At 45.4% G+C, this 20,360-nt stretch overlaps 1 protein-coding gene across 2 annotated transcripts in view; it reads left to right on the plus strand.

Annotated features, from left to right (window-relative positions):
- LOC147905319 (protease Do-like 10, mitochondrial) overlaps positions 1-20,360 on the plus strand; it is a 104,322-nt gene that overhangs the window by 38,353 nt on the left and 45,609 nt on the right. For both annotated transcript variants that reach the window (XM_087400009.1, XM_087400083.1), the window contains exon 5: positions 9,254-9,381. In XM_087400009.1, coding sequence (XP_087256135.1) covers positions 9,254-9,381 — 128 coding nt within the window. The remainder of the gene's footprint in view (positions 1-9,253; positions 9,382-20,360) is intronic.

Genomic DNA, 20,360 nt, shown 5'->3' on the forward strand with positions numbered 1-20,360 from the left:
TTGGGTCTGTGATGGGTATATGTGGCTTCCCCTCCGATAGAAGCCCCCATCCAATGGTGGGATCCCCTCCTCCAAATGAACTGATCACCTCGTCCATTCTATGGATGAGGAAGGCCTGCCGCTTACGACGTGTCAGTTGTCGTGAAATCCGTTGTGCCTCGGGTGATGCCAAGTGACCAAGGGCTAGCTTGTGTGTGAGGTGAGCTCTCATCTCTCTGCACTCATCATCATACCAGTGATTCTGTGGCATCTGCCTTAGTGAGGCACGTGCAGATTGAGTCGTGGGGAAAAACTTGATGGTTGCGTCCATGACGAGCGTGGAAAGGGTCTCTGAGGCGTGGGCGAGGTCTACAACATCTCCAAGTAGTAGGGCTGGAAGTCCCTTCGCTAAGTTGCTCACATAGATGGGGTCCAGGGCGCGATCAAAGTGAACCTGTACACGAGTGGGCGTGGGGGGGACCCTCTCTGTGGCTGGCATAGTGGCAGAGATACAAAAGGCTAGGTACGAGTGATCAGCCCCGAGTGGGGGAGGGGGCACAATGAAGTCGTATATCCGTGAGGTGAAGGTCAAGGGACCCAAGAGGTAGTCCACTGTGATTGTCCGTGTGCCATGCGGGAAATAAGTGAGACCACCGGTGGCCATCTCGGTAGACCATTATAAATGATCAAATAATGAACAGCCCCTAGCTCAAGTAGATGTCGTCTAGACTCTTTTACCTGTGGTGCATCTGCAGAATGTCTCACCATCCCGAGCTCAGCTGCATCTAGTTCTACTATGAGGGAATCTGATGCAAAGTCCATTAGGCCCACCTGCCTATTACCTGTGCGTGCATTGAAGTCACCAAGAAGAAGGATGTCCCCTTGCTTGGAGAATTCGGTGATATCATCCTGAGTTGACTCATATGGACCGTGCCCTTTTGTGGTGACCTCACGTGCATAGGATGAGGTATCTAGAGGGAAATAGCACACTGCTATAAGAATCGGTCGTGTGCCTAGTAGCTGGACTCGTATCCACATGTGTCGCGCATGCTCCTCTCTCCGTGCCACTGATATGAGAGGTCTCATGTGTGATCTACTAAAGAGGATAGCCACTCCCCCTGAACCTTGCACACTAGTGTCTCTCCTCATCTCGTTCCTATGAGATGACTCCCATGTATATCCTGTCACGGTGGGCAATCCTCTCTCGGGGATCTCATGTGTCTCAGTGTAGAGGACCATATCTCTGTCAGTGTATGTCTCTGAGAAACCAACTGGATCAGACTAGAGTGTGCCATTGCAATTCCACACTGCAATTCTCAGTCCACTTTGTGTCCCTCTGGTCCGGCACCGTCACAATTCACCCTCCTCTTTCTCTTGCTTTCCTTCCTTCTCTCCCCGGTCCTGATCTCCTCTCTCTCGGATGATCACTCTACCATCTCTGTATGCAGCCCATTTCCTTGCTTCTCTTGCTGCCATGACGTGTACCATACCTTCCCTCTAGTGTTCCTGCTGTAGGAGGGTGAGGTCATCATCCAGGTAGATCCGTCAAGGTCACCCTTGTACTCATGAGGGTCTTCCTATCCATGGCTGTTCGTAGCTTCATCACAAGTGGCCTTGTGGGTGCATCGGGCTTACCAACTCTCCAAGCTGTCTCACATGTCAGGTTCACACCCATTTTGGTGAACAATGCATTTGCATTTGCCATAGGGGTGTCTCCTTCTATGAGGCCTCGGACTAAGACATTTAGGGCTTTACTGTTTCTCCTTTTATCCTCCTCTAGAGCATCTGAAATGAACTCTTTCTTGGGGACAGCAGTGCCTTTCTTGACCACGTCGCTCCATTCTAGAATTGCAGCCTTGCCTTTTATGAGTGAATTCAGCATGTTTACCCTTCATAGTGTCTTGCACGGATGCCAAGTCTTTTCTGAGTTTTCATTCTCAGATTTCAGCTCATTTATGATCCTGCATCCTTCTTCTGATGTCCCCTTTGCCCCTTTGATCTGCCTCATTTGTTCCTTGATGATATTCAGCTCCTCGTGTAGGGATGGTGGAAGCTCCCCTTCATCTCCGTGTGTGTTTGCTTTCAATTTTGCATTCTCATCTTGAAGACTAATCACCTGAGCTTCCAAACTCTCTATCTTGGATGTAAGAAAACTGTTTTTCACGTCCATTTCCCGCATCATATCCATCTGCATTTTCCCAATTTCTTTTGCCCATTTTGCATGCATTTCTTCTTGCCCCTCTTCCATGGGCAGTGGGTATGGATATTCTGACTTATTTTTGGATTGCATTGCTTTTGTTCTACTTTGGGGCTCTCTCTAGGCCATACAGGTTGTAAACAGACACCCAGCCACACAGAGGGTGTACCTAGAAAGGTGTTAGAGGACAATGTATTGCATTTCACGCCTTGAGGCTGTTCGAGCACTTCTTGGGATTTGCATTGACGCCTTGTCATAGTCAGGTGTCACAGTTGTTGAGAAATGCCTTAGTTTTGACCCTTGGCACTTGGGTATTACTAGTGCACTGGAATTGAATGCAGGCACAAATCTCTCCAAGTGTGTGCGCCTTATCATAAAAAAGTGCATGGAGCCGGCATAGCCGAGGCTCGAGCAAGAGATACAATAGACCCATCAGCATGTCGATAAGATTGGCACTTGTTTGATGCAGGGCCACGGTTGAGGGACCACAGAGGGCCATGCATACTGATTGTCGCCAGCACTTGCATGGGTTTTATGCCGCCACATCCCTATACATCATCGGAGCCTCTCGTGGACTTGGTCCCTCCGCCAGCATATAGAGGACCACCATAATGATGCCACACTACAACTTCCGTCCTCCCCATGGGCTCATACACTTTGTACTAGTGTTTTTATGTTTATGTTGTATTTGCCTTGGGTATAGATGCCCACTTAGAGGCTCCACCCATTCAGCTAATTGTATCAGGTTTTTCTGTCTCATAGACCCTTTGGTCTTTCGAATACCTTAATAATCTCTCTCTCTCTCTCTCTCTCTCTCTCTCTCTCTCTCTCTCTCTCTCTCTCGCTTTCAGTCTCCTTTTGGGAGGAGGGGCGAGAGGCTACTGACCCATTTATAATATTTGATGTGGGTTCTTTATACGATTGGTGACCGTTAGCTCGTTCATGCTCATGTTGTGAACCATGCATGTAACGTTGAATTTGAAGTAGTTCAAGGTAAGGGTTGGATTGGGACCTTGCATGTTGATAGAGCACCTCTGTATTGAAGTGAAATAAAAATACTTTGAGCTATGAGGAAACTTGTGCATAGGGGTTATTGTACAAAGAGGTGGGTTGGAAGATATGGTGTTCCCAAATGGCTCATTACTTGAAGGACACAATCAACCCTCTTTTTACAAGAGGGATGATTATTTGAAATGTAACACTTCCGAGACACATTCTCTCTTCTTGGCACTCATTATACAATAGTTCCATGTCCATGCTCTTGTGTCCCTTGTTGAGTGTGCCTTCTAATTTGCACAACCTTCCTATTGTTCATGGGAGTGTGACCTACAAAATTTTTGTCCACCAAGGTCTTAATGACTTGTTGTGTCAGTATACACCAAAATGTCATGACATAGTTTTTGGCCGTCTTATTCACACAGCGTTGTAAATCCAATCAACTTGGTGACCAAAGGGTAGTGTCAAAAGAATAAGTCAAAATGGTGCCCAAATGGCTCCGTAGTTTGTTTTCGATTGCAGAAGTGCCCTTGCCATGTCGAATATTTTTCAATAGATGCAAAACCTTCTCTCTCCCATGCTGCTCGTCATACGTGCAGGAATAGTTTGCGGTAGAAGCAAAACCTCCTCTCCCCATTTTTGTTGGTTGTATGCAGAACCAAAATCAGAAGGAATTTCTATATATGTTTATCTGTCTACTTGTTTGGTGAATAATGATAAAAATGTTGGAAATGGAACCGAGAGAATGGAGCTGAAACTAGCTGGAATGAAATTGCAGCAACATAGAGACAAAACCCTAGAATGAACCCTGATTGGGGTGTGGTGACAATTCACCCACAAACTCAACCTCTAACTAAGGTTAGGGCCCCTAGCCCCTTATTACATAGCATTGGCCACTGCCTTAAAAATTTAAATATTTCAACACCACCCTACAGTGACAATGCCACAATGTACAAGGTAAACATCAATTCCAAATGGATATGAGTTTAAAGCTTTGCGAGAAGCCTCAATCTTTGGACGGGGTAATGCTTTGGTAAGGAGATTGGCCACATTCTGTTGTGTAGTGCAGAAGACCAAGCTGATGTCCCGTGCATGTAGTCGCTCCCTGACATAATGATAATGAATTTCAATGTGTTTCGTATGAGCATGAGACATAGGATTATGCGCCACTACAATGTGACTTCGATTGTCACTCAGAATTGGAGTAGGCTCCTCCAGTGACAGTCGATGGCGGTCGCGAAGATTGCCCTGTACTCAGCCTCACATGAAGAGGTAGCCATTGTAGACTGTTCCTTGCTTAAGAAATGCACGAGTGTCCAAAAAGGCACAGGTACCACAAGTGGACTCCTGAGTATGAAAATCACCTGCCCAATCTGAAAGTCACCCCCTGGGAAAGAGCAAACCAAGAGTTTGGGTGCCTTGCAAATAATGGAACACACGCATCACAGCTTGCCAATGTGAAGTCTTTGGGCTGCTCATAAACCTGCTCAACTGGGACATTGCATACTGAACATCAAGACGCGTGTTGCATAAGTAAATAAGGCATCCCATAGCTTGGCTATAAACAGAGGTATCAAAAGGTTCACTGGCATCGTGAACGGACAGCTTAAGCACCAGCTCCATAGGAGTAGAGATGGGCTTGCAATTCTGAAATCTGGACCGTTCTAGGAGCTTACCAATATACTTGGACTGCAACAGCCCAATACCACTATTATTCCATATAAATTGGATGCCCAAATAGTAGTGAAGCAACCACAAATCTGACATCTCAAACATCTACTATAATTCAGCAAAAAATGTGCAGTTTTTGCAGCATTAGTACCAGTGAGCATCATTTCATCGGCATAGAAAACCAATCCCCCCCTCCTTCTGGACATAGAGGGTGCTCTCATGTAGACTACTAGCTGGTAAAAAAGGCATCTAGCTTTGAATACCAAGCTTGAGCAGCTTGCTTCAAACCATACAACGCCTTTCTCAGCTTGCATACTTTGGCTTCCTTGCCAGGTTCCACAAATCCAATGGGCTGAGAAACATAAACTTGTTAGAATTATTATCATATTCTAGGCAGTGGCCAATGTAATGTAATAAGTGGGTTAGGGGCACTTTTCCCTCATTGAGGTTTTCCCCCCTAACCACAGTCTAATCCCTAACTACGGTTAGTGGATAAGATAGGGTTTTGTCACTTAGACAAAACCCCTCACTTCTCTTTTGTACTCACTTCATTTCAGTCCACTATTCAGCAGACTTACGTTCAGCTCACTCTCTTGCTCTCATTTTGTTCACATTTGCTATCAAAGCAGGTTCACCCTGCCCGACCTCTTGCTCCCAGCCCGCAAGCTCTCTGCGCGAGATTTGCCGCCATCCATACAACAGTACGGATTCTGTACCCGCACGTTTGACGTCGCTGTTCGTATAGCTCCCGCGGAGCTCAGCGTCCGTACAAGCCATACCGTCGTATAGCTCTGGTTTCGTACAGCTAATCCATCAGCGTCGCCATCCGTACCTGCTTTTGTACCTGTGTTCTGTACATCTGCAGTTAGAGCGCCGTACAGGTCGTCCATACTGCATTCTGTACCTGTCCCTTCAGTACAACTGTGCCATTATGTTCGTACAGGTCGCCGTACAGTTCCCGCATTCCGTACAAGCTGTGCCAGGCCTTTCGTACAGTTGACTGTACTTTCGCCATACAGCTCACGCCAGCCGTCCGTACAGCCATACAGTCCGTACTGTACGGACTGTCGCAGGTTTCTTGAGCAGGGTTCTTCTTGCAGGGTCCATTTGCAGGCGCATTCTTTGCTTTAAGCCATTGTTTGGCTCAGATTCAAGCAAATTCGGGGGTAGATTTGTGCACATTTGCAGGTGTTGAGCACATTTGGGGCTTTGACAGACAAATTACAAATTTGGGGCTTTCAATCAATTTGCCCTCTTTCGCTTGCAATTTCACCCCAAAATTTGGGGCTTTTGGTTTTGAACTGTAATTTCAGGCATTTTTGGAGGTTTCCGTCAATTTGCCCTTCTTTTGGATGCAATTTCCTTGAAGAAATTGAGGCTTTTGGCATTTGGATGCAATTTGGCAGTTGAAGGGCCATTTGGGAGGTTTGCAAGCAGTTCTGGACTCAGTGTGAGTCAATTTGCAGACTTTTGCCATTTTTTTGCAGATTTTTGGGCATTTGCAGAGCAATTTGGTGCATTACAAGCCTTTGATAGGCTGTGACAATATTTGTCACTGTGGGCAGATTTTGGTTGTGCATTTTGCATCCCAGGAAGGGTTTTACTTGGTCAGTTTGCTGTGTTTTTGAGTTTATATGGCAATGCCTTCTCCATTCGTGGACTTCCTCTCTCTCACCATGGTGGCTCTCCTCTGCTAGGTGCAGTTCTCTCTTTGCTGTCCACATGGCAGCCTGCTTGCTGCCCATGTGGCATCCCCAAAACTCAATTTCTATTGTCCTATTGTCAACCACCTGATGCACTCCTCATTTGGGGGCTCACAGATGAGGAGGTGACCAACCCTAATCCAAAAAGGTCCCCATTTAAGAATGCAGTTTGAATGTCCAGCTGATGGTTCTTCCATCCATGAATTGTGGCCGCATCTAACGGTGGTCATACAAGAAGTGGGGGCAAATCGATGCCTTTTTATTGTGCATAGCACTTTGCCACAAGATGAGCTTTGTACCTGTCTATGGAACCATCTGATTTTCTTTTAGCTTGTACACCAAGCTCGTGCCAATTGCCTTCTTGCCAACGGGCAAGTCCACCCACTTCCAAGTGTGGTTTTTCTTGGTGGAGTCCGCTTGCATCTAATGCACATTGTCTCACGCATCATCAAAACTGCTAGGCTCCTCTGCCTCAGTGTCTCTAGTGCCACTTTGTGTACGGCTAGGAACTAGTGCAGAAAGCTTGTTGTCCTCAAGAGTGCGGAGCAGCCAACGAGGTACTGATCTTGCTTCCTGCACTGCTGTACTTTCATGTGCAACGGCATCGTTTGTTTCTTCCTGAGAAACAGGCTCAGCCATAGGCTCAACAGAGACATCACCCGTTGGAATATCTTGCTGCAAATTCTGAGTTTTCATTGCCATATCAGGTGCATCATAAAAGGAAATGGGCAGCAGCCCGTTAGAGGGTTCAGAAGGACCTGATCTCTGTCAAAACCAGCAAAGGGCAGATCTGCATTTTGAGCAAATATACCATCTTGACTAGTGAAAACCTTCTTGGTCACAGGATTATAAAGTCTATACCCCTTGCTTTAACTGCTGTAGCCAATAAAGATACACTTTTCTACCTCGTCATCAAGTTTGCCATGCAATTCGAGGCACATGTACATTTGCTACACAACCAAATGTATGGAAATAGCCCACATTGGGCTCACAACCAAACCATGCTTGATAAGGTGTCATGACCTTAAGAGCTTTCGTGGGGCATCTGTCCAGAATATGATTCGAGCACAAAACAGCAAAATAGTCCTGAAAAACACCTCAAAATGTGTGCCCAGCCCTCCAAACAGCTGTTGCGATTGAAAATCAATGGAAAAACCCACAAAAAAACAGGTCGCCCTGCTTCCAAACAGCTCCAAAGGTGCACAAAATAGATTGCCTTGTTGAAAATGAGCTCCAGGAGAGAGCGAACCAGTTTGGGAGCCGAAAACCAGTTGAAAACAACAAAAGACAGGTTGACCAGCCTTGAAACAGCCCGAAATCAGCAAGAAATATGGTGCAATTTCTAAAGGAGGAGTTGCCCACTTCTAGAAGTGCTCCTTGTGCGGGTTGAGATTAAAAACGACCTGGTGTGTAGCGAGAGATAGACTATCCTACTCTCTCTCCTGCTCAATACTAACTACAACTGCAAGATGATGCACTCAATACACAAAGTGAGCTTGTCGATGTGAGTGAGAGAATTAGAGGGAGAGAATGTAGTGGACCTCCGAAGAGGAAATAGATACAACTAAATAATGAATGTCCAAAGGGCTGAATACAACTGTATGAAGGGGCTGAAACCCTCACTGCAAAACTGGAAGAAAAATTTATAGGAAATTATAGGATAACCCTCTGTCTCAGGAAAGAATCTCAAGCTCTGATACCAATGTAGCGGAAGATAGACTATCCTCACTCTCTCTCCTGCTCAATACTAACTGCAACTCCAAGATGATGCACTCAATATACAAATTGAGCTTGTGGATGTGAGTGAGAGAATCAGAGGGAGAGAATGTAGTGGACCTCTGAAGAGGAAATATATACAACTGAATAATGAATGCCTAAAGGGCTGAATACAACTGTATGAAGGGGCTGAAACCCTCACTGCAAAACTGGAAGAAAATATTTATAGGAAATTATAGGATAACCCTTTGTCTTAGGAAAGTATCTGAAGCTCTGATACCAATGTAGCGGGAGATAGACTATCCTCACTCTCTCTCTGATACCAATGTACCAATGTAGCGGGAGATAGACTATCCTCACTCTATCTCCTGCTCAATTCTAACTGCAACTGCAAGAGGATGCACTCAATACACAAAGTGAGCTATGGATGTGAGTGAGAATCAGAGGGAGAGAATGTAGTGGACCTCCGAGGAAATAGATACAACTGAATAGTGTTTGCCTTGGACTGGCACGACAAGCAATTGTCACATACATTGTTATGGTGGTGTTGGCTATCAAAACAAGTGCATTTTGAAATAATCCGAATGGAAACAAATGGTATAGTACTAATGTCGTCTTGTTTTTTGTTTGCTGGCAGTCCCCCACCTTGGCCAATATAGGTGTATAGGTTGGTTTGCATTTGCACATTTACTAGTAGTTTTCAATGTATTTCAACAGAGCATTGGACATCATTGTTGTAAGAAAGTGCTAGTGACTCTGTTAAGAGCCAGAGCTATGACGCGTTGAAAAGTAAGACCACATAAATTGGCACGTCATGATACCATCATCCAATGTTGGACACTCATTCACTTTACACATATCTTGTTTTCTACTGTTATTTTATTGAAAATTTTGATGTGGTTACTATTTGTATGAGTAGATAGTGCAGCTTGAGAGCTCTACTGTGTGTGCTTGTCAAAGGTGCTAATGCGAGTAATTTGGATCTTTGCAGTGCATTTTCGTAATAGGGAGCGCATAATATTTGATCATTTGGTGTCTATGAAGAAAGCTGGAGAAACGGGGTTGTTGAGAGTGCTGAGGGATGGCAAGGAACTGGAGTTCACGATTAAGCTTGGACCTGTGTGTAACACTTGGACCTTACTATCAGTGATTTTGATTGTTTCAGAATTAGTATTTAATTTGTCAAAGTATGTTCAAATAGGTATATTATCACCATCTTTATTTCATGCTTGATAATATAGATGCTTCCTATAACCTCTTCTTGAATACAAGGCAATGCCAATTTATAGTCTTTGTGTGGAGATAAACTTAAAAAGGAAAGAGTTGTTGGTTTTACGAGTCTAGAACTGTACGAAGAATGTTGGTTTGGATTTAAAATCTAGCTATGAGTATAAACATTGTCAAATTGAAGGAATCCACATGAGCTGTAATTAAAAACTAAGGAGACTGCAAGTCGTAAATGTGGCCTATCAAATGTTATTCCATCTAGAGGTTGTTTCTCCGTGTGGTATCTCATACGTTATAAATGAAATATCTTCGACTATGTGATTTGGCATGTTACTTCTTAGTTAATATAAGGTATATGTACTAGAATCAAATGGAGCTGTTCATCCTAGGGGTTGTAGTTGCAAACAAATGCGTTTGCATGATGTAACAAACGTTTGCTAAGAATGCATTTGCAAATCTGCTATTTTCTTGGGCGTGCTTCACCTACAAACAATGGAGGGGACGAGAATGATTAAGGCCATGTGGCAATGATACTTGAGCATGACTGATGACCTGCAACTGCAAGCTTCAGCCCTTACATGTTGTTTGAAAGTAGTTGTTTTTTAAAAATGAGGATGTTTGAATTTTCGTAGCCTAGAGTTGAAATCCTAGATGCATCTATTTAAAATTGCAGGTTTGTACCCACATTTGTTTCAAAGTGGACCAGCAAGCAAACGTTTGCTGACGTTTGCTTAGCAACTATGCTAGAAGCATGTCAATTTTAGAATGTATCTAGGGGAAATGTAGCTGGAGATAATAGAAGACTTAAGTTCTTTTTGATTGGTACCTTGTAGGAGCTTTGTGTAAACTCACTATGCCTGTCCTAACTACTGAGTGTGGAATGCTGATTGGAGAGAGAGAGAGAGAGAGAGAGAGAGAGAGAGAGAGAAATATTAACGTCCGCGGAAGACCTCACGGGTCTATGGGACAAAATACACAAACAAAAAAACTACAGCATCAGTTAGATACTGAGAGTTTGTGGGGGAGTACAACAACTCAGCCCTAGATTATTATAATAGCATAACATAACCACATTCAGGTACTATGTAAGAGTGATATGAATAACATCAGTTTAAGACTGAGAGTCTTTGGGTTTAGTTTTGAGAGAGAGAAAAAGAAAGAAAGATATATTAACGTCCACGGGAGACCTCGCGGGCCTATGGGACAAAGCGCACAGAAAAGCGAACTCATACAAGCCTCAGTGGGCTGAAGCAAAGGGTACGCTAGGACCCTTGCTGAGTACTAATCTATGCTAACAAAATCATAATCATAAACATAATCATAATCATAATCATATCATATCAATCAATCTATCCATCCAGGCGATGGGTCGAAACCGAAGCCTGGTATAGTGATGGCTCTCTGGTGGGCTGCGAAAATATCTCGTATCTGCGTTTGTCGAGCTGTCTTGAGCTGTGGCAGGGGGCACGGTCTCCTCGCTCTCTGGACTCTCTGGGCTATGTCTAGAGTGATCCCTTGTCTCTGTCGATCTCCTTTGAGGAAAGCTGTGATAGGTCGGACCTCAATAGAGTGTACTTTGGGGGCTCTTTGTCGCACATGTGGCCTTTGCGTCCGTCTCTCGGCGGTACTGTGCCGGCTGCTCATCCAGACTGCTCTCATATCGGCTAGCTCCTCTTCTTCCACTCCACTGTGTTCAGGGGCTGACTCAAATGTATAGAAGTATGCGACGTGTCGCTGTGCCCAATCACCCTCTTTGTCCTGTAGTGGTCTAACCAACCCCTGCTGCTCTCTGATCTGTCGTAGAAGCACCTCCCCGTGTCGCCGCATCTCCATCAGATAGAGTCTGATACAGACGTGGTCATCGTGACAAAGGACTGAAGCCATTCCCCTCTAGGTGGTAGCGTCCTCGAATCTCATAGTAGGCTAGGCAAGCACAAAGGAAATGCTCCTCTGTCTCAATCGCCCCCAGCGTACATAGCGTGCAGATCCGTTGCTCTCTAGGTATACCCGTTGCTCTCCCTGCCTCAATCCTCAACTGATGGGACAAAGTCCGCAGTAGGCCTCGCGAGCCTATGGGACAAAGTGCAGAACACACCAAAAGGGAAAAGCACTCATACAAGCCACAAAGGGTTGGAGAAAAGGGTGTGCTAAGACCCTTATTGATACTATGCTGCAATGAAAATAAAAAACTCAATAACTCAAGCAAAATCAAGTACAAAATATATCTTGTGCCATCTGAAGGAGGCTGAGATTGGAGCTGGAACTCAAAATCCGAAACCTGGCACCGTGGTGGCTCGTCTATGAGCGGTGTAGATGTCTCGGATCTGCATCTGGTTGTCTCATGCTTTTGTGGCGGAGGGGGACATGGTCTCCTTGATCTCTGAACTCGTTGAGCTATGTTCAGAGTGACCCCTCCTCTCAGGCGGTCTCCTATGAGGAAAGCTGTAATAGGCCTGACCTCAATCGAGGGTGCTCTGTTCGCTCTGCATGTCACGGGTGGTCTCTGCATGTCACGGGTGGTCTCTGCACCCCTCTCTCCGCTAGCTGCTCCTCCTCCATCCCATTGTGTCTTGGAGCTGACTCAAAAACATAGAAATTTGTGACTTGTTGTTGTGTCTGGTCAGCCTCAGCCTCTGTTTCCTGTAGTCTTATCACCTCCTGGTGCTCTCTGATATGTTGTAGCAGGGTCTCCTTGTGTCAGTGCATCTCAAGCAGATAGAGCCCAATGTAGAGCTGGTCATGGAAGTGGATCAATCGTGATAGTGGGCTGAAGCTACTCCCATCCTGGTAGAGACAGTGGTATCGCCCTCGGTTCTCGTAGTAGGCTGGGCAAGCGCGGAGAAAGTGATCCTTTGTCTCGATCACTCCCAGTGTGCATAGCATGTAGATCCGCTGCTCTTTGAGTTTACGTGTTGCTCTCCCTGTCTCAATCCTCAGCTGAAGGGACGAAACCCGCATTTGCCCAATAGTGATCCTCAGTGCATTTGAGACTCCTTTGTCCTCGAGATACTAGGGTCTGATGATGAATCGCTCAAGAAGTGATCGCGGTAAAATTGAGACTTGGTGGGAAGCTCCTAGTCTCCCCCAAATTCCCAGATGTGTGGAGCTGGAGGAGATCTAACCGTATGTGTTACGCTCTAGCTGAGGTGGCATGACCTCGGAAGAATCAGTCGACATTTCCCTTAAGGATCTACGTTTGTAATATATTTGTTTGCGCTTCATGTAATTGATCGGGAGGGAATTAATGTCAAGGTCCTAGGTGAGGGCTGATAGCACCAGACTAAGGCTAAGGACCTAATGCAAGAAATGTGCCTAGGGGCAAAGGATTTCAAAGTATCCCAAGAGAGGGGAAAAAAAAGATGGCATGTGGCATCTAGATCCATCTAGGGAGATGGGGCTTGTTGGAGTTAGTGAGAGAATGAGAAGGGACCTTCACGTATGTTTCAGATTTTGATTTTCTCTGTGTGTACTCTCACGCTCCAGCAAGGTTGGCTGGGTGGAAAGATATGGTGCTAGCTCCCGTGATTATCAGTAGTTAGTTGAGAAGGGCGTAACATTTGGTATCAGAGCACATGGTGTGGCGATTCGGGGGATCACGCTTGTGAAGGGGCGCAGTCTGTCGTCAGTGAAATGTAGCTTTTGTTGATCGTGAGCGTGGTTTGTGAAGAAACTGCGAACAGAACATTGTTTTGCTGAATTGAAGAGGAGTTCGAATCAGATACGATAGCGAGCAGGTCGTGGAAGCGAGAGCTAGTCTGTCGTCACGAGATGGTGCATCAGTGAAACTTGGAATTCTCTGCGCTGGTTACGTGTAAGGGGTGAATTTTTGCAGTGTGATGCAGTTGAGGTAACAGATCATTGACACCAAGCAAATAATTCGAAGGGCGTAACTGTATAGCGATTCGAATGTACTTGCATGCAGTTGAGGAGATCACCATCAGAGTTGCGCAATAAAATTTTATGGTGTTGCTGCCCATGATCTACGACCATCTACTGGTTCAACAGTAGCAGGAAGATCGTATACACAGGGGATCGTGACGAATTAGTAGATATTGCGAGTGTTGATATCCGGCGTCGTGATCTGGCACAGTATCAAATCGGGTGGCAGGAGCGAACAAACCAGGGGGCTCTCGACATCATTTGCTCCTGTTTTTGTCATTTTGTTTTTTTTCCTGAACTTAGCTTGTGTGGAATATTCAGCTTGCATGAAGGGATAGCCAGCCCGTATGTAGGCTTGTGGTTCAAAGCAGGGTCAGATTATGCTTGTGTATATGCCTCTGCTTTTGAGTCAGAATTGATTGCAGGAACTTCCCTAGCATAGGGAAAAGTCGGATTTTGGATTATGCCTGGTGAGTGTAGTTGTCGGGATTGCAGGTATTCCCTAGTATAGGGAATTGTGTCAGAATTTTGTCAGTTTGTAATGACAGTTTCTAGCGGTGTTTATTTATTTAAAAAAAAAAAGAAGAAAAGAAGCAAAACACCCATTGACCTGAATGGAAGCAGAAGAAGGAGCTTCCAGGATGGACCCTATAGGGTCAGGAGTCCGGCCGACCCAGCAGGTGTCGCGCGCAGCAGTTCACACCTTATCTGGCAGGATTGCATTACTTGAGGATGCCTTGCAGCAGATATTAGCGCAACAGTTACAGGCAAATGCAGGATAGTTTGAACTTAGAAGAGTGATACACAGTATGTCTGCCAGACCTTCTCGAGATGAGTGTCCATACGGTCGGGCCTAGAAGGGCTAAAGTACCTAATATTGCCAATTATAGGCCGGAAAAGTATTTTGGTCAGATGAATGACCGTAGTTTTGATGTCATTGAGACCTGGTTACACAAATGGGACGAGGCATTCGCCATTTGTGAAATCAGAAATGATATCAAGAAAATCCGCGAGGCCACCCACATGTTTAGTGAGGCAGCGGATTGGTGGTGGATTAAACAACAGAAAGATGGTATTGCATCCACTACCTGGGAGGGGTTTAAAAGGGAATTTAGGAAACACTTCTTACCTCCTGACGAAGCATCCCGAGCTTGGGATCAGTATAGAAACCTTCGTCAGAGAAATTTGTCAGTGGCAGAATACACTGATAAGTTTCGAGAGAGCGTAATGAAGGTTGATGAGCCCCTACCTCAATCAATCCAAGTGAAAGATTTCATATTTGGATTGAATGATCGGATTAAAATGGAAGTTGGGGCTAAGTATGCGAACACGTTGGATGATGCAATAGCCATAACCCTGAACTATGAAGATGCCAAGGGCAGCAGGCCAAGTGGGTTTGCGCAGGTCGGAACCCAGTATGGGTACCAGAAGAAATCTGGGTTTAAGAAGAAGTGGATTAGTAAAGGGAGTGGTTCTCAGCCGAGTGGTCAAGCCAAGTAGGCGAATCCAGTTGAAACTCCTAAATCAAGTACCACCATTGGAGTGAAGAAGGAAAAAAACACCAATGGCAGCCCGGGCTTGGTCAAAGTCTCCCTTAAACCCAGAGCAAAGAGAAAAAGCGAGGAGAGAAGGCTTGTGTTTTGGTTGCCTTCAGCCTCATCAGTGGAAAGATTGTCCACGAAATAAGGATCGTCGGATGGTTGAGATGGTAATCTCAGAATGCGACGTGGAAATGGAGGGAAGTCCCAGAGCGGAACAGATGCAGATTCAACTAGCGGGATCTTCTCAGAGATCAGTACCTTGTTTATTATGTGTGTCTGTTGCTAAGCTAGTAACGAGTAAACCTGATAACATCCTATCTAAGCCCGCAGCAACGGGGTATACAGCCTTTAATGATACGGAGTTAATTAAGATGAAAGGGCAAGTGGCCAATCATGATGTCATTGTGTTGTTTGACTCGGCGTCAACTCACAATGTAATTAACTCCAAGCTCGTGAAGAGGCTGAAGTTAAAGACTAGCCCATCTGACTATGCATATACAGTCAGGATGGCAGATGGAAGTTCAACTGAAGTATGGGACCAAAGGGTTACCCAGTTGGAGATTCGTATTCAAGACTATGCTGAGAAGCTTGATTTTGAAATGACTAAGCTTGCTCATGCAGATATAGCCCTGGGTAAGGCGTGGCATTCTAGGAAGAATCCAGCCATTGATTGGAAAAAGCACGTATATCAATTCGAGATGAATGATGTGTTGTATGTCTTACGAGGTGAGAAAGATGTACCTCAAGGACCGTTGGTTTCCGTGATGGAAATCCGAAAAGCTCAAGAAGAGTTTTTATTCCTTTGTATAGCATCGGTAGAGCCGGTTGATGATTCTTCAGCTAGCACTGATGTTACGCAAAGTGGTGAAATGGCCAAGCTGGCTGATTTTACAGCAGAGGAGTTCTCTGACTGTTTTAGGGATGAGCTACCTTATGGGTTACCTCCAGAGCGGAATGTTCAGCATAAGATCGAACTAATCCCGGGGGCAGAACTTGTAAATAGACCTCCCTATAGATTAAGCTTTACAGAAGAAGCTGAGGTGCGAAGACAACTGGAAGAATACCTCAAGGTGGGGCATATTCAACCGAGTTTTTCACCTTTTGCTTCCCCAGTGATATTAAAGAGGAAGAGAGATGATACTTTTCGCCTCTGTATAGATTACAGAGCATTAAATAATATCACTGTTAAGCACAGGTATCCGATGGCTCGGATCGATGATTTGCTTGATACTTTTCGCCTCTATATAGATTACAGAGCATTAAATAATATCACTGTTAAGCACATGTATCCGATGGCTCGGATCGATGATTTGCTAGATGCATTGCATGGGGCCGTAATTTTCAGCAAGATAGATCTTAAGTGTGGCTACCATCAGATCCGTATTAGAGGCGAGGATGTGCATAAAACCGCTTTTAGAAGCAGGTTTGGTCATTATGAGTTTTTGGTAATGCTCTTTGGACTTATCAATGCTCCAGCTACATTTGTCATGCTTATGAACGATTTACTACGTCCGTATATCGGAAAGTTTGTAGTACATTTTATTGACGATATTCTGGTATTCAGTAAAAGTATTAATGAGCATCGCGAACACTTAAGAATAGTGTTCAGTACTTTGAGGAAAGCCAGTCTTTATGTAAATAAAAAGAAAACTATATTGTGTATGGTTAGACTTGAATATTTAGGATTCATAATTACTCTAGAGGGGTAGAAATGGATCCAAAGAAAGTGGTTGCGATATTGACTTGGCCAATCCCTCAGAGTCTGACCGCTTTGCGATCATTCTTGGGATTTGTTCAATTTTATCGAAGGCATATCAAAGGATATTCCGAAATAGTATCGCCATTGATTGATCTGACCTCAGATAAAGTACCTTTTATATGGGGACAGAATCAACAAGAAAGTTTTAACACCATAAAACAAGCTGTGGTCACAGGACCGGTGTTAAAAATAGTTGATCCCCAGAAACCGTTGTTCCTGGAAACCGATGCAAGTGGCATTGCGGTAGGAGCAGTTCTCCTTCAAGAGGGAAGGCTAGTAGCTTTTGAAAGCAAGAAGCTTTCTCCCTCTCAAAGGAATTGGCCAACTCATGAATTAGAGTTGTATGCTGTTGTCCATGCCTTGAAAACATGGCGACATTATTTGTATGGATCAGAGTTTTATGTGGATGTTGATCATGATACTCTGAAACATTTTTGTAAACAACCTGACTTGAGAGGCTGCCAAGCTAGGTGGGCAGAGCTCATGCAGGAGTTTAATTTAACGATTCGGTACCGAAGAGGGAAAGATAATAAAGTTGCTGATGCGTTGTCACGCATTATGCATAACATGAGTTTCACGGTATTAGAGAGTGCTCTAATGACCGAGATTAGAGAAACTCAAAAGGTGGACGAGTTTGTCCAGAGCCTTTGGCCTAAGGCTCATGTGTTAAAACCCGGGGAAAACGAAAAGGATGACCTGGCATCCAGAAAAGGCCAAACTTATGCAAGATATACCATAAGGGATGGTATGCTGAAAAGAAATGGCAAGGTAGTAGTACCTAATCAGAATGATCTCAAGCAGAGAGTCATTCGACAGTGCCATGATAGCCCATGTGCGGGACATCCAGGAGTCGAGAAGACATATGATCTCGTGAAGCGAGATTTCTTTTGGCCAAAGATGAAAAAGCATATTCATGAATATGTGACACGTTGTTTTTCGTGTCAGGTAAGTAAGGCCGAGCGGGTGAAGCCACCTGGACTTTTACAACCCTTGGAGATACCACTAAGTAAGTGGGAGAGCATTTCCATGGACTTTATTGTAGGTCTGCCTACGACACAAGGTGGATATGATTCTATCCTTGTGGTGGTTGATCGTCTTACCAAGATGGCTCACTTCATTCCAACTAGGGAGTCAGTTAGTGCCCCGCAAGTGGCGGATTTATTTATTAGACATATATTTCGTCTGCATGGATTACCCAGATCCATAGTGTAAGACAGAGATGTCAAATTTACCGGTCATTTTTGGACTGCGGTATTTGAGACACTAAGGACTGAGTTGGAAATGAGTAGTGGGGATCATCCAGAAACGGATAGTCAGATAGAAAGAATCAACCAAATTTTAGAGGATATGCTTAGAGCATATGTGTCATTGAGACAACATACATGGGACAAGTGGTTGCCATTGTTGGAGTTTGCGTACAATGATAGAAAACATTTCTCTACAAGGTTCAGTCCGTTTGAACTGAACTATGGTTATAGACCAGCGAATCCAACTATAGTTGGAGTACCTCAGAAAGTGCCTAGTGCCGCGAACTTTGTGGTTCAGATGCGAGAGATGCTAGCACTTGCGAGAGCTAATATCTGCCAGGCTATGGATAGAGCCAAGGCGTATGCGGATGAAAACCGGTCTATAAGAGAATTTAAGGAAGGAGAAAAAGTTTTTCTCAGAGTTCCTTCGCACACGAAGTCGTTAACTTCAGGAGAGTGTGCTAAGTTATCACCTCGATATTGTGGGCCGTGGTTAATTCTAAAGAGAATAGGCAAGGTAGCCTATAAATTAGAATTGCCACAAGGTTGCATGGTGCACCCAGTGTTTCATGTTTCTCGTTTAAAGACATTTTTGCATACTGGTGACTCACTAATCGAAGGTGTGGTTTTGTTTCAGGAGATAGAGGATAACGCAAGACGCAAACCAACAAGAATCCTGGACCGAGGAACAATGCAAGTGCGAAATCGGAAGATACCCACGGTGTTGGTTCCATGGCATGGTCAGCCTCTATCAGAAGCCACCTGGGAATCCGTATACCAATTGCGGAGAGTGTTCCTAGACTTTATCATTGAGGACGGTGATGTCTGAAGAGGGAAGGAATGTTACGCTCTAGCTGAGGTGGCATGACCTCGGAAGAATCAGTGGACATTTCCCTTAAGGATCTACGTTTGTAATATATTTGTTTGCGCTTCATGTAAATGATCGGGAGGGAATTAATGTCAAGGTCCTAGGCGAGGGCTGATAGCACCAGACTAGGTGGATTTAAGGCTAAGGGCCTAATGCAAGAAATGTGCCTAGGGGCAAAGGATTTCAAAGTATCCCAAGAGAGGGGAAAAAAAAGATGCATTAGGAAAGGCCCTATAATGATGGCATGTGGCATCTAGATCCATCTAGGGAGATGGGGCTTGTTGGAGTTAGTGAGAGAATGAGAAGGGACCTTCATGTATGTTTCAGATTTTGATTTTCTCTGTGTGTACTCTCACGCTCCAGCAAGGTTGGCTGGGTGGAAAGATATGGTGCTAGCTCTCGTGATTATTAGTAGTTAGTTGAGAAGGGCGTAATAGTATGATACGGTTAATCTCATCACGCGGGATCAACTCAGGGGGTGCATCCATACTGGTTTGAAAGGGAGGAGCTTGTCCATCTGAATTCCGTGTCTAGCAAACCTTGTGGATATACGTGCATACCATGTGTCCGTCCCGCTCTCAGCTAATCTTTTGGATGACTCCACAGCCAGCCTCGGAAGTCTCCAGTGGGGTAGTCCCAAACTCTATGAATGAATGTCACCGTCTAGAAGATGGCATCAATCTGTTGTGTCATGGTGGCGAAATCTGCCTGTACTATCTCATGAGGGACCGAGGGCTTGCTCCAAATAATCCTAGATCCCATGGTCACCTGTAGCCACTAAAATCTCCTCCACTCTGCTATTGGCATATCACAATCCGTGCTGCATACATGGCAGTTGGTCGCGCTAGTGTATCGAAGAGCCAACACTTTGTTGGTGGATCTTGGAAGTGCGCCTGGAAGCATTGTCTCTCCAATTGTGCTAAAGCACCCCCGTGTGAGTCATACATGGGATGCATGTGTGTCATAGCCAAATATTTTTGTCTATTCATTATCAAATATCCAGAATCAGCAGGGTAGGCTGCTGCTGCTCCCCAACTCCCTTGCTGCCCCCTCTCAGCCTCTTCCGGCCTCCCTCCCTGCCCCTCTCTCCTCCCTTCCTTCAGTCCCCCCCTTGCCTCACCTCCCCCTGCTCTCACAGCCCCTTCCCCCGTCCTCTACGCCCACCCCCTTCCCTCGCTCCTCAGCTCCCTCTTCCCTGCCCTCTCCTCTCGTGTCTCAGTCCCCTCTCCCCCGCCCTCTATCCCTGCCTCTCAGCCCTCTCTCCCCCCGCCCCTACAGCCCCTTCTCCCCCATCCTCTATCCCCGCCTCTCAGCCCCCTCTCCCCCGCCCCCTCAACCCCTACCCCCGCTCCCTCAGCCCGTCCCCCGCCCCCCTTCGCTCCTCTCCCACTCCTTTTGCCCCTCTGCCTCTCCACTCTCCTCCTCCTTCAGCCCTTCTCCATTCATCCCTCCCCCCCCTTTCCTCTTCAGGCTTTACGTCCCCCCCTCCTAGCCTCTTCTAGCCTCTCCCTCAACCCTCACCCTCACCCTGTTCTAGCTTCTCTCTCAAACTCTCCTCTGCCTTCACCCTCTTCCTA

This window comes from Dipteris shenzhenensis, chromosome 1 (genome assembly GCF_047967505.1).
Source record: "Dipteris shenzhenensis isolate YYH24624 ecotype China chromosome 1, Dip_SZ_1.0, whole genome shotgun sequence".
Taxonomy (NCBI): Eukaryota; Viridiplantae; Streptophyta; class Polypodiopsida; order Gleicheniales; family Dipteridaceae; genus Dipteris; species Dipteris shenzhenensis.